The 15,312-nt window shown below is 40.7% G+C and overlaps 1 protein-coding gene across 2 annotated transcripts in view; it reads right to left on the bottom strand.

Annotated features, from left to right (window-relative positions):
• Positions 1-3,685: 3,685 nt before the first annotated feature.
• gnsb (glucosamine (N-acetyl)-6-sulfatase (Sanfilippo disease IIID), b) overlaps positions 3,686-15,312 on the bottom strand; it is a 40,463-nt gene continuing 28,836 nt past the window's right edge. For both annotated transcript variants that reach the window (XM_041210412.1, XM_041210411.1), the window contains 7 exons: positions 12,519-12,637; positions 11,046-11,149; positions 9,330-9,428; positions 7,415-7,525; positions 6,465-6,572; positions 6,099-6,259; positions 3,686-4,864 (listed from right to left, as the gene is read on the bottom strand). In XM_041210412.1, the coding sequence (XP_041066346.1) occupies positions 4,852-4,864; positions 6,099-6,259; positions 6,465-6,572; positions 7,415-7,525; positions 9,330-9,428; positions 11,046-11,149; positions 12,519-12,637 (715 nt within the window). In that variant the 3' untranslated portion in view covers positions 3,686-4,851. The remainder of the gene's footprint in view (positions 4,865-6,098; positions 6,260-6,464; positions 6,573-7,414; positions 7,526-9,329; positions 9,429-11,045; positions 11,150-12,518; positions 12,638-15,312) is intronic.

Raw genomic sequence — 15,312 nt, 5'->3', positions numbered from 1 at the left:
AAGCACCAAGCATCTTCTAAGTGGGACTGGATTTAGGTAGAGTTATCTGCAGTCGGGGTTTTGTCAATAGTAACTTTGAGTGTGACGTAGGTCACGGCTTCAGAACACGTCACGGCTGAAATGAAGCTTAGTCACTGCGCAATGATAGGAAAAAAAAAGATAGGAGAAAATACCCTAAGGAACAAATATCACCATCAACATTAATAGTCCTGCTGTACCAAAAAAATTAAACAGCTTCTAACTTCCCCATTATTTCCTACCAACTTTTCCCTTTAAATGTAAGGTATTTTATACTCTACATCCTTGATAGCTGAAGTATGGAAAAATCCTCATTGGATCTACCACTCCCTTTTGTAGTTTAGAACTCTAATATATCAATTTGACCCAAGTTTCACTGTGAGAGCATGTTCAGATGTCTCTGATCCAAGTGTACTCAAATTTTGCGTAAGGATACTTTATAAATATAATTTGTTTTTGTGAGACAATAAAGTGCCTTTAAAATAGTAAAACATCCCAGGCACTTCACAGGAGTATTATCATACAAAATTGAAAATGGAGATACATGAAGAGGTACAAAGGCCAATGACTAATCGCTGGCCAGAGTGTTAAGTTTTAAAGAGTGTCTTAAAGTGGGAATGAAAGACTGAGGGGTTCAGGTAAGGAATTCCAGAGCTTAGGGCCTTGGCAACTAAAGACACAGCCATCAATAATGGAGCGATTCAAATCGGGGATGGTTAAGAGGCCAGAAATGGAGGAGTTCAGATGTCTTGGAGGATTGCAGGGCTGGAGAGATTATAGGGTTTGGGGGGGTCATGGAGGAATTTGAAAACAATGATGAAAATTTTAACATTGAGGTGTTGCTTAAATGAGACCCAGTGTGGGTCAGCAAGCACAGGCAATGGATGAACACAACTTGATGTAAGTGGAAAAAAAAGGCACCAGAATTTTGTATAACCTCATGCTTATGGAGGATAGAATACACAAGTCTGGCCAAGAAGGCACTGGAATTGCCAAGTCAAGAGGTAACATAGGCATGGGTGAGATAGAAGCAAAGTTGGATGATGTTATGGAGGTTGATGGCACGGATATGCGATGGGAAGCTCATCTTGAGGTAAAATATGACACCAAGGTTGCGAACCATCTAGTTCAGCCTTAGGCAATTTCCCAGAGGGATCAAATCCAAGGCAAGGGAAGAGAGTTTTCAAAGGACCAAAGACAATGGCCTTGGTCTTCCCAAGATTTAGTCCCAGTGTCACTTTCTATGCTATTCTATGCTTACCCTTCATTTCCATCAGAGCAGAACAATTGAGCCCGACCATGTCAATGGATCGTACACAGCTAACTTCCTCTAATCTTAGGTCACCACTTTGCTAAACTAAAAATCAAACAGTAATCTAAAATATTACCATTTTTAGAATGAAACATTCAATAGGCACTTGTCCTTTCAAAACTCCTCCGTGACAGCAAATCTTCCTGTGCCAGCTCCACAAGGACACGGTGTTGATAGCTTCTTACCTCTCTTACTCAAGCACTTGTGATTTTAAATGCAAATTCTTGTAAAAATGAGCTATTGTTCAGTTAGCGAACACCCATTTCTAACCACAGCACTGCATTTTGCATATGCTCAGTTCAATAAGTCAGCATCAGGGAAGTACCTCAACCCCTGATATTTTTGCCAGAATACAGAAGGCCATTTGCAACAGAACAATTGAACGGTCAACAAAAAGCACAATGCTGCAGATGCTGGAAATAGGCAAGATTTTTAAAAATGGAAATACTCAACAGGTCTGACAGTATCAACTGAGAAATAGAATTTGATGCTTCTAGTCTGAGAACTTTCCTCAGAAGTAAAATACATTGGTTCCCTTTCAAATTCTGTTCATCTGCAAACAGCTTGCATTTCTAGAACACCTTTAACAAAGGAAAACTCCTCACTGTGTTACAAGGACCTTAAGTGCGCAAAAACTAACACTGGAAGGGTGACTAGAAGCTTGGCTGAAGAGGTAGGTTTTAAGGGAGGGTCTTGAAGGAGGCAAGAATGTTTTCAAGGAGGGAATTTTAGAGCTATGGGCCTAGAAAGTTGAAGGCATGCCTGGCAATGGAGTAATTGAGGAATTTGGGGATGCACAATAAATGAGTTGGTTGAACATGGGTATCTTGGATGTCATAGGGCTGGAGCAGGTTATGATTTTAGGAACTTAAACATCAGGATGAGAATTTTAGATTTGAAGCATTGATGGATTAGGAGCTAAGGTCAGTCAGTGAGAACATTCTGTTCTTTCTTTTTCTGTTGATACAGTTGCCAGATGGCCTCATTATAAATGCTGTTGAGTTCCAACAATGACTAATCTACTTAGCTCAGTAGGCAATATTTATACAGCTTGCAGTGGAGATCTATGTTTGATTGACATCTCCAATACCTTATAAGAAGTCACTTTCATTTGATGTGTTGTGTGCGTTTGTTTATGCAAGATTGAGAGTTGTGAGATGGAGAATAGTTTGACACTGATATTGTGAATAACTTTGAATGACACTTTGAAAAAGCTCCATTTACAACCCCTTAAATATCTTCAAAACCTCTGCTTACGTTGTCAGTTTCAAGATCATTTCAAAGACTTGCCAGTTCTGTACATATAGATAATGGGAGAGTGAGTATGGAGGATGCAGACATAGAAGGGACATGGAAGAGGTAGGAGAGATATGGGGTTATGAGAGATACAGAGGACATGGGAATTATGGGGGCATCGGAGATCTGAGGTGCCATGGGAGAGATTGGGGAATGGGGATATGGAGCATGAACAATTTTTTTTTTAAAATACACAGCAAGTTATGATGATCTTGAATGTGCTCCCTAAAAAGGGTGGCAGAGGCAGATTCAATGTTAAGCTTTGAAAAAAGAATTTTGATACATATTTGAGCAGAAAAAAAATGCACATTATGGAGAAAAAAAAAACAGTACGAGATAGCTCTGAAAGACCCAGCACTTGCACAATAGGCTGAATGGCCTTCTTCATTGTTGTATGATCCCCAAATCAGTTTCCTCACTCGAGAAGAGACCACACCATGAATAGGCATACTGAACTATGAGTTGGAGGAAGTATGTATGAGTCACTGTCTCACACTCGAGGACCTTTCAGAGACCTGGATAATAGTGTTTAAAGGACAGGTGTAGAGTTCAGGGTGCTTGCATAGGAAGGAATTGAGGTGGTAAGATTGACTGAAGACTGAACTAGGGTGCCATGGAAGGAACCGTATCTTTTCCAAGCTGACAGGGAGGAGGCAGGTATGTTTGCGATCGGGTCAAAGACCAGTGGGATGCATGTTTCACCATGAAGCGAAATGAAGGAACTCAACTCGACACATTGCAAGTACGAAATTTGAAGTAGCTGGCTTGGTACTGTGTTCAGAGCAACCCTTTAGTGTGTTTTTTGTCTTTACAAAAATAAGAGAAATAAGCTTTGCACTTGACTATTTGTGGTGTTCAGTAGAAGAGCAGTTATCTCTTTTATCCAGATCAGTAACATGTCCAATGAGGTCTACAACGAGCATTAAGTATTAACTTATGAAATTGTCTTGGGCCTACCCTAAGCTATTGTAGGTGTTTACTTTGTAAAAGCAGGGACAGAGTGTTCAAGTAGAAAATAGCAGCAAAATACAACAGCAAGTCTGAACAAACACTCACTTATTACCAATAATGATTTTTATTTCAGAACTCACTTGTGCATTTTACTTTCTCATCACTTTCTCCTACATTTAGAGAAACAGATTAATAATACAAAAAAAATACTATTAGCCGACAAATTCAACAAGCTTCCAAAACCAGGATACAAACCCCAGATTCCAGAGAAGAGATAATTATGCAGCTTTGATTCTCTTTCAAGGATTTATCTTTGCAAATCCAGCAGAAAGGTGGTTTATTTTCAGACAGTTACTCCATGGAGGAGTTTCCCTTCATCAGGTTTAATGCAGGAATTCTCCAAAATAATTCCAGCTTGTAGAAATATTCTAAGATGGCACTGAATAATGATGATTTAGGAAGTGGCTTGATACAAGAAGCAAAACATTACAGCAGAGTCTGACATACTAACTTTCACATAAGCAGCCCTTTTCATCAATAACATTCATTATAGAAAGCTAGCAGAAAACATGGAGATGGCTCAGTTATTTCCAATTTTGTAGCAGAGTGCAGATTTGTTTAAAATCAATCATCGCCCTTAAATCCAACTGGTCATTTACAAAAATCTTGCAAAGTCACCAAGCGCCAACGTCCACTACTGGATTTGGTTGATTTTATAAATTTGAATCTTGTAATGAGAGTTCTGATCTGATGAAAAACAATTTACGCTCTGCTCTCTGCTAGGAGTTTACTCTTCAATCAGTAGGGGAAGAAACTTCAAAACAAGAACACAACCAAGCAGTAGAGAGGATGGCAAGATCTCTCATCTTAAATGACCAACAGAAATATAAGGTCTCCAGTTGCCAGCTAAAAACTTTTAGCAGGTATTTGTACTGATCTATTTCCAAACATGTGCCGACCATTAAAAATTGTGAAGTCACATTGATGTAATCATTCAAAAAAAATATGGTGCTGGGTTTTCCCAAAAAGGCAGGTCATCTCACATTAGGAAAGGAGCAGAGTTCCTTGTTTGAAGCGTTCAACAATAAAAAACTGATACTGTTCGAATTCATTTTCTTTCCGATTTGAGTTATTGCACACTTGGCTTGTTTGTGGGCCCAAATCTCTGAGTTTACAATAATTCACAGTGTTTCTTCTCTTTCAAAGGCTGGTACATTTTGTTTACTCAAGGTGAAATGTCAGAAAGGGAGGACCTCTTCCATGTATTCCTTCATCTAGGAATCAAATCTGTAATACAGCATAATCATACAGTTAGGAGACTTAATATACTCTTTCCTACCCCCACGCAAGAGACTGCTTTACAGACCCATAATCCAATATAGTTTAAATGAGAATGAGTTATAATCAGAGGCTGATGTTTGTTAGTTGCTATACAGGCCACTTTGAAATAGGTTTGTTTACATTTAATGGCCAAACACCAGGTACTAAATGTTAATGGGAGATCAGCTGAATTTTCTTAATTCCTCTGTGTGGTACGAAGTTATACAGCTCTGAAGAGTCATAGGGACACAAAACACTCACTGTTTCTCTCTATACAGATAGTGCCAAAACTGCTGAGTTTTTCCAGCATTTTCTCTTTATTTCAGATTTCCAGCATCTGCATTATTTTGCTTTAACTAAATTATACAGTGCAGTGTCCATTCTGAAACTTCATTAATCCTGTTAATGCCAAAGACAGAGACACATGAGAAATTATCTCCATGCCAGACATGGGTTGGATGAAGATAAAACATCAATTCTTGCCCTGATCATTGTGCAGTTTATATGGGCATCATCTGGATAGGATTAGTCTCAGCTGTGTATTCAAATTGCACTCTCTCCTTAGGCTCACACAAGAATGCTGCAAATATAGGCAAGGGGCTTGAGGGTGACTGATGCCTTGGATACCATATTTCAACAAGGAGTCAGTGTGCCTTCATGGGAAGAAGGGAATTAAAAAGGCAACAAGTAATTATACTTAAAATTTCAGGAAATGATAAAATAAAACAAAAAAAAAAGCTTGGATTTACACAGCACCTTTCACAACCACAGTTCATCCCAAAGCTTCCTACAGCCAATAAGTACTTCTGAAGTACTGTGTTACGTAAGAAAATGACAGCCAGTTTGGACACCGGAAGCTCCCACAAACAGCGATGCACTAACGACCAATGTGTTTTTTGAGATGTCAGTTGAGACACAAATATCGGTCAGCACACAGAGTAATTTCCCTGTTCTTCAAATCAAAGCCATGGAATATTTTATGTTCACCTGAGGGCAGATGGGTCTCAGTTTAATATCTGAACGTAAAGATGGCAACACAGTAGTGTACTAGAGTGTCACTTGAGATTTTAGACTCAGAGCAGAATGTGCTACCCGAGTCAAGTCTGGTGGCAGGGAAAAATGGAGAAATTCAACAAAGAATGAGCAAAATTCAGAGTGCAAAAATGTACCTTCATCACAACCTTTGCATGCCAAAACTTACCCATCTTCCTCTACCTTGATCGTACGGCAGTCATTGCCAGAACAAGATTCCAGCTTTATCAGCCGCTGGTTCATCTTCACAAGTAGCGAGGGGTCCACAATTTTGGCAATATTGATCAGTTGGTGCGGGTCAGAGGTCAAGTTATAGACTTCCACAAAAGACTAAAAAAAAATAACTAACGTAAATCATTCAGACCAAGTTAATGCTGTGAAATTGAAATCTCTTTCAAGTGGCATGTACATCAACCAAGGGAAAATCATTGACCAAGTAACATTTTTCATTTGGAATCCCATTGCTTGCAGAAAGCACACCTGCAGAGATAGGCAGGAAAAAGACTCTCAAGCATGTGACAGAGACAGCACCTACCTCACTGTCAGCAAATTCACAGTACTGTAGATTGGTTTTAGATAATGTCCTCACACAGGCGTAAGTATTGTTAAAAGCATCTTCACACACACAGTCAGGAAAACATTCCTAAGGAAAGGAGAAAGAGAGAACATTAAAAAAAGGAAACATAACACTTTAAATTTCAAAGAATTTTCCAGCTTAGCTTCACAAGTATGGCCTAATAAAATCAACGTTACTTTTATTATATGCATTTTAGAAACAAATTTCCAACCACAGGTAAAACTAGAACCTCTGATGTCACCTACTCCCTCTCTTCTGTGCAAGTTGCTGACTCTTGCTCAGATAGTTTTTGAGGCACCCCAATCACCCTCCAACACCTGAGTTCAATGAACATTCATTAATGATTTGAACACCAGTCAAGGACACTACTATCCTCATGAACAACCTTTGCAGCAGTTACTGAATAGCGAAGAGAAACAGCAAGCCTGTTTAATTCATCCTGCTTCCTCCTTTCTTTACTTGAGGAGTATGTGGCTGTCAGACACCAATTAAATAATTACATTTATAAAAGCACTTAATTGTATTATCACCCAAACTATTCTTGAACCAATAAAAGGCAATTAAACCTGGATTTTTTTTTATCCTGCATGGCTTTATCCAAATGAAACCTTGACCCATTGTGCCATAAGGAAAGTCACTGCTAATGCTTTTGTCAACATTAGCTTACCTGCATAACACTGCTCTGTGAACTGTGAGTAAGGTTTCACGATGCTGATTCGATGAATGAAGCAGTTGAAAGCAAACCTTCACAAGTGAGAATCTTTCCATGATAACAGCAACACAGGAGGCTCTCCAAATGAGTAATGTAACGTGTTTTGTAAAAATCAGATTCTGCCTCTGAAGCCCCTCAGGACTTTTGTGATGTTGAAGGCCTATATAAGTGCAAGCAATTGTTGTAGAATACTTACAGCCACACCAGGTCCTACATTAGGGCATGCAGGGTCTGTCTTGTCAGCACCTTCACCAGTATACTCTACCAGGAAATCATTCCGCCAATGGGTTTTATTCAGTGAAGAATCCTGGAATAAATGAAAGGAAGTGTGGAAGGAAATTTAATAAAGAGGACTCAAACTACTGTCAAAAATCACTCCGAAGAAAGGACAAGTACAGTGCAGAATGAAGTTTGCAGATAGTCTTGGGGTTCTTTATCGTTAAAAGATCTTCTCACCATTTGCACTGCTAGTCAAGCAACCAGAGAGGAATCAGTGGGTAAAGTATGATCTTGAAGTGATAGATCATGAACAATTATAATTTTTGTTCAAAGCACAGGGACTACTTTGTGGTTGTGTTCTGTATAAACTCCTTGCACAGCAAATCTCAGTATCTGGCAGGGCAGCAGGTCATTCATTTAAAAGAAGTGGGCTTTTTGTTTATTGGTAGTGTTCCTATCTCCATGTGTGTCAGGGTTCAAAACCTGCTCCGAATTATCGTGCTGAGCAGAGACCAGAGCTCCAATGCAGAAGTCTGGATTGGCATCCAGTGGGAATACTTGGATTGGCGAGTGGCTGTTTCCCCTCACCCTTGCCATCATACAGGTTCTGGGATCCCATAAAATCCTATCATAAAGGGACTAATTATCTATCATAAAGATGATTATGGCCAAGGAAGAAGCATTTATGTTGCAGCTTGTCAGCATTAACTTGAGGATCGTTTCACTACTTCACACTTTTCAACAAGTACACAGAAAGCATCACCTTACACTTAAAAGATGTAAAAAAAACGCCAAAGATTGGTTATCGGTGCTTTGAAGGTTGGTGGTGTGATTATTAATGCAGGTTACTTGAATTTGATCTTATTCTCTCCTAAAGTGCCACACAAATCCTGTCACAAAGCATTAGTTTTCTAAATAAAGCTTCCAAAACCAGTGTTACCGGTCCACCACAGGCAAAACTATTCTTAAGTAGGAGGATGTACACTTAGTGGGCAGGTTGTCAGTTGTCGTTGGAGGATGACAGTGGGTCATCAGTTTCTGCCAAGGGTCTTCATGTGACTCAACAGGCCGATTCTCAACCCACAGCATCTTTAAAGACCTCAATCATGGGTGTAGCTGTCATAATAAGCCTGGCATTTATTGCCCATGAGGGTGGTGGCAAACCCTTTTTGAACTGCTTAAGCCCACGTGGCAAAGGTACTTCAACTCTTGGCAGTGAGTTCCAACAATTTGACCCAGTAAGGATTTACAAGTCCTCTCATGTACCTGCTGGCCTTGTCCTCCTGGGTGGTATGGGTAAGAGGTTTGCAGCTGTGTTGAAAAATACTTCTTCAGTTGTTGCAGTATATGGTAAATACTGCAGCTACATCGAACTGGTGGTGGAAGGAGTGAAAATTTGAGGTGATGGATGAGGTGCCAATCAAGCTGCCTAGATAATGCTGACCTGCACTCACCCAGGAAATTATTTCCTCACACACCTGACTGGTGCCTTGCAAGCGATTGAACTAACTCACTGCAGAATCCCCAGCTCCGATCTGCTCGTGGCCAGAGCATTTATAGGGATGGTGCAGTTAAGATTGTGATCATAGGTGATATTAATCATGGAGATTCAATTATGGTCATGGCACAGAATGTCAAGGAGAGGTAGTTAGACTTTTTTGATGCAGATGATTATTGAACCTGCTCATGACATTTGCCACTCATCAGCCCCAAGCCTCCATGTGGTCCAGGTCTCATTCCAAGTAGGCACAGCCTGCTTCTTGATCGGAGGAGTTATGGCAGCTTTTGCATTGCTGCTTTTCACTCTCATTGAAATAGCACAAGTCGGACAAGCAGAGTTTCACCATATCATGTCTAAAGAGACAATGAGAGATAAGGCATATTGTACTCACCATTAGGGAAAGGAAAGAGCTGCCATCCATACTTTTCAATACATCATATCCAGCAATATTCAAGAAGGTGGGGGCCAGGTCTATATTCAGTATGGGTTCCTGTACAAATCAGGAAAAAAATGAATTCAGCTTTCCTCTTAGGATTTCCTCCTAGCTATAGTACAAAGGCAAGAACTGTTCTGTATGTATGTACCATTTAGTTTCTGAAAATGTGCTGACCCCTCCCCAACTGTAGTTATCCAACACCAAAGATAGAGAGCTGGGAGCTCGGGAGACTCCATGGAGGCATGAAAATAGCAGCTGGGACCCGAGTGCGAGATTCCCAACCCCATTCCTGGAGTTTGATTTATCAGTGCCATTTAAGGGTGCCGCAAGCCTGCACTCCTGACCTGGCCAGCTCCAATGCGAGGATTGGCATGTCCTAGTCCTCCGCAACTTTCATGGAAGTGGGCCAACTTTTAAAAGGGCTCGTGGACCTCGGAGGTGTCGTGAGCCATAGTCTGGATGAGAGAACCTTCTGAAAGACAAGTTCAAGCAAAGTTCAAAAAGTCTCACCCATGCCAAGCTATGCCCTACCAATCCCCCATGGCCCCTTGTACCCCCATGCCAAATGATGGCCCTTACATGTCCTCATTCACCCCCTAAACACTCTGTATAGAACCCATCAACCCTATACTGATGATAGGATAAGTTCAGAAAGATTTTTTAAAAGTCGTTCATCCATAAAAATTGCTTTTACTACAGCCAATAGAAGCATCAAGCATCCAGACCCTTTAAATTATCAATAGCAGAAACTGCAAGCACCTGAAACCGCTTCATTTTGTGTAAATGAACCATGCAAGTTTGAGAGGAGAGATCAGAGGGGTAGAGCTTTCCATCAAGTAATGTTTACCCTGGAGCATAGCTGATTTAGCATTGTAATGGTTGTCTGGACTCTCAGCAAAGAATACATTGAGGTTTGGATGAGAGCCCAGGCATCCATTAGTGCGCTCAAACAGCTGGCGCTATGGGGAAGGGATGTGGAGGGCATGAGGTGGCTGGATGGGGCATGGGAAGTGTGTGTGTGTTGTGCGTTTGCATTGGGTGGGGCAGGGGCTATAGGGTTTTACTGCTTTTATTATAACTGGGACAAAGTCTCAAAGCACCGAGGCAGGCCTTTTAAACAGCCCACCTTTGCACCTTTCAGGCACTGTAGTTGCCCCCATGCTCTGCAGTGTGCGGGGGTGGGGGGCTGCAGACCCAACTACTGTTAGCACTCAACCCCCCCTGGAATAAAAAAGCAGCACTTCCCACCAATGCGGCCACACCAAGCTGTGAAATTCCCTGACTCTCGCTACCTGCCTCGAAGATTTCCAGCCTTGATTATGTGGTCACTTATTTCATCACTGGTTGCGGGATCTTGCTCAAGCTACAAATGAATTTCCCCAAATGATAAAAGTTCCCACATTTCAAAACAACTTCATTAGCCGGGATTGCCCGAGTCATGAAGGTGCTACATAAGTGCAAGCTCTCTTTATTTAAAAGATGTTTCCTTCTAGCGTCCATTTGCAAAGATTGTTATTGTCTAATACCTGGGTTTGTAGAAGGGTCACATGCCTTGCCTCAGTTCATGTGTCAGCTGCATTGCTGGGAGTGAACACATACCTTAAAATGGTCTTGGATTCCCATCTAGGCCCACATTGTGATATGCGACAGCCACTGAATGTTAAAGATTACCTTAATGGTCTGTTTGGCTTTGATGCCTGGTCCACGGACTAGCAATGGTACTCGAATATCAAACTCATAAAGCTGCCGCTTGTCAATGGGGAGAGAGAACTGCCCTGCAAACAGATGAAGTTACGATCAATAGCAGCTGTTGGGTACTCCTCCGGAGATCTGTTTTGTGGCCTCAAATATTCACTCTACTTATTAATAACTTACATCAATGAGACAGAGCCACATTTTCCAAATTTACTGATGCCAAAAAGAGGTTCTAAGGAGTATAAATGTAAGTGGAAAATTAGAGATATTAGTAGATTCAATGAGTGGGCAAAATTGTGGTAAATATGAGATCATCCATTTTGAACCCAGAATTGATAGAACAGGCCTTTTTTTTTAAATGGTGAAATGCTACAAGCGCTGGAGGTCCAAAGAGTCTAAAGGGCCCCAAATATATAAATTATTAAGATGTCATAATTGGATACAGAAAGTAATTTTAAAAGGCAATCTGGAATGCTGGCCTTTACATGTAAAGGAATAAAATACAAGGGGTTAAAAATCATCCTGCAGCTACACAACATGCTGGTTATACTACACTTAAGAGTACTGAGAGCAGCTCTGAGCATCATACTTAGGAAAGATATTCTGGCCTAGGGAATGCAGAATGACACCCAGTACTCCAAAGGTTAAATTAAAAGAGATGATACTAACTGGAGTTGTATTTTCTGCTATTTCGAAGATAAACGGGTGATTTAATCCAAGATTTTAAGTTTAGTGGGCAGTGATTAACTATTTTACTTGGTTAAATCTAGGAATAGGGAACTTGGTTACAAATTAGGCTTTCCAGATCTAATGTTTAAAACATTCTCCTACAAATGGCAGTTGATGCTGGAATAATTGTTAATTTGATATCAGAAATTGATAGATCTCTGTTAACCAAAAGGTATTAAGGAGCATGGGGAAAAAGGCAGCTACATGGGGTTATACAGATCAGCCATGTTATCATTGAATGACAGAACAAGCTCGAGGGGCTAAATGGCTTACTTCTGTTGAATGTGCCACTTACGTAAGCAGTTAAAAGGCCAAGAGGCTACCAATCCACAATGATTATGAAAAATAGCCCCTTCCACTGATGTATGAAACACCCCATGGACCTGGTCCACAATTTAGAGCAAAGTTTCTTATTCTCCTTTTGCAAATCATCATTCAGAGTCAAATCTTATTCGGGGGGGGGGGGGGGGGCAGATTGAGTAACTGTGACAAGTTTGGAGCCTTAAGCAACGTTAGCACAGCACACGCCTGCTCCAATTTCATGTGAAAGATCAGAATCACGTTCTATAATCAAAAAGGAGCTCCAGTTCATTGCTGTCATTGCAAGAGCAGTGACAGATGGATAAAGCAAGAGTTTGAGTCATATTATAGCCTTAGATTCATGCAAAAAATAAAAATGGAACTGTATGGAATGCTGCAAAAGCTTTACTCTAAACACACCTGTGTGATAGCCATGGTCCGACGTATAGAAGATGTATGTGTCGTTCAGCTCCTTCACTTCCTCCAGTTTATTGATCACCTTCTCCACCAGATCATCCACAGAGAGCAAAGTCTGCCACCTGCAGGGAACAGAAGAAAATGCTATAGCTTACATGAACTGCAAGATGGAGACCATCTGATCCATTGACCCAAGATGATTTCTGGATGGGAAAACTGGAACTAAGGGTTTCCCCAAATATTCTGCAGAAATAAACCCAAGCCCTGAAAATATGATCAACATGTTGGCTGCCTAGTAAGGTGGGGAAGCAAAAGGAGTCGAGATCAGATAAGTTGGAAATCATGACTGAGGAGGGTGGGGGTGGTGTGGTTGAAAGATGAGTAAAAAAAAAAAAATCACATGGGTGGGGGGGGGAACAGCTATGAGTTTAGCTTGTTGGGCCTGGAGGAAAGACTCTTGCTCCTCCTGCCCATAAACAGTGCTGCAAGTAGACCTGTTACAGGTCTGGCCCATGTCGGGTTCCCGAGCCTGAGCAAACTCAGCCTCTCTAGGTTAAAAATAAAAATTCTGTTAAAATGGAGGCTCACAGCCTCAAACGTTTCTTCTTCTCCCCCAAATCACCTCTGTTAAAACCGGAGTTTTTGAGTAGGAAATCTTTTTAAAATCTTTTTTGGGGGTTAAGATCCCCCTCTGTCTGTGCAGCTTATGTTGCTCGAGAACAGTTCAAAGCTGATCTCGTTCTACTCCACTCATAGCGTTATATCTTCATTTGCTTTAAACACTCATTTGCTTCTGTCTTTAAAATAACATTCTCTACCTCAAAAGCTCTCTGTAGAACATCAGCAATTCTGTAGAAATATGTTCAGCTTGCAAGAGAGTGATTGCACTATTTTATATGGATCGATGAAACACAACTAGCCCAACGTAAATTGAAGCGCAAGGCCCTTACAGAACACATCAGAACTAATCAGCACAAACTTTAAATGTGTGGCTCAAGGATTGGTGTGGGAGAAGTGGGTTCTGATTTATGGGGCATTGACACCAGTACTGGGGAAGGAGAGAGCTATTCCATTGGGATGGACTTCATTTGAACCATGCTTGGACCAGTGTACTGGTGACTCATAACTCGGGTTGTAGATAGGACTTTAAACTAATTAGTGGGGGGTGGGGTTCAACTGATGTTTTAAAAAAAATCAAAATGAAGCAAGAGAGCAGAGGTGCAGGGTAGTGAAGAGGCGAACGATAATCAAAGTGTGACAGGAAGTGGCAGAAAATATAAGAAGAGTGCAGCAGAAATTAGAACCAGAATGAGTAATAATAAAAAGTCAAAGCTTAAAGGCTCTTTATCTGAATGCAAGCAGCATTTGTAACAAGATAGATGAGTTGACGGCACAAATAGAAATAAATGAGTATAACTTGATAGCTATTACAGAGATGTGGTTGCAGGGTGACCAAGACTGGGAACTCAATATTCAAGGCTATTTGACATTCCAAAAAAAGGCAAAAAGGAAAAGGAGGTGGGGTAGCTTGTTAACAAAGGAAGGTATCAGTGTGGTGGTGAGTAGTGATATAGGTGCAATAGATAATGATGTAGAATCAGTTTGGGTGGAAATAAGGAATGGCAAGAGGAAAGTCACGGGTGGAGTCATTGAAAGGCCCCTGAAGAGTTGCCTCACTGAAGGACAAGGTATAAATTGGGAAATAATGGAGGCATTTAAGGTGGCTGCTACAATTGTCATGGGTGATTTTAATCTGCATATTAATTGGATAAATCAAATTGGCAGGGGTAACATGGAACACAAATTTGTAGAGTGCATCAGGGGTTGTTTCTTAGGCCAATACATTGCAGAACCTACACGGGAACAAGCTATTTTAGATCTAGTAATGTGCAATGAGATAGGATTAATAAGAGATATCATGGTTAAGGATCCTCTAGAGGGTAGCAATCACAACATGGTAGAGTTTCAAATACAGTTTGAAAGCAAGCAACTGGGATCTCAAACCAATGTCCTCAACTTAAATAAGGGCAATTACAGAGGTATGAAGAAGGTTGTCTAAATGAGTGGATGAACAGCAGCAGACAATGAAGCAGCTATTTCATAATGCTCAGTAAAAGGGTATCCCGGTCAAATTGATTATGAAAATAAATGGAAAGAAAAATTAAAAAAAAACAGCAAGAGCGATGAGTATATAAAAAGAGTGGCTAAAGTGAGTGTGGGACTCTTGGAGTATGTGACTAGAGAATTGTTAACAGGGAACAGAGAAATGGCAGATAACTTAAACCAATATTTAACATCGGTCTTCACAGTGGAGGACACTATAAACATCCCAAAAGATATCAGATAAGCAAGGAGCTAATGGGAGGAAAGATCTTGTCTTTATCATGAGACACAAAATATTTGACAAACTGATGGGACTAAATGCAGATAGTCGCCAGGACCTGATGAACTGCATCCAAGGAAGGAAGTGACTGCAGAGATAGTGGAGGCATTGGTCAAAATATTGCAGAATGCACTGGATTCTGGGAGGGTCCCAGCGGATTGGAAAACTGCTAATGTGACGCTCCTATTCAAGGGAGGGAGACAAAAAGCAGGAAACTAACTATAGGCCAGTCAGCCTAACATCTGTCGTTGGGAAAATGCTAAAGTCCATTATTAAAGAAGAAATAGCAGGACATTTAGAAAAGCATAATGCAATCAAACAGAGTCAACATGGGTTTGGGAAAGGGAAATCATGTCTGACAAATTTCACAGAATCAGAGTGCAGAAGAGTCCCTTCGGCCCATCGAGTCTGTAC

Source organism: Carcharodon carcharias, chromosome 17 (genome assembly GCF_017639515.1).
Source record: "Carcharodon carcharias isolate sCarCar2 chromosome 17, sCarCar2.pri, whole genome shotgun sequence".
NCBI lineage: Eukaryota > Metazoa > Chordata > Chondrichthyes > Lamniformes > Lamnidae > Carcharodon > Carcharodon carcharias.
This window is presented reverse-complemented; position numbering and strand designations above follow the sequence as displayed.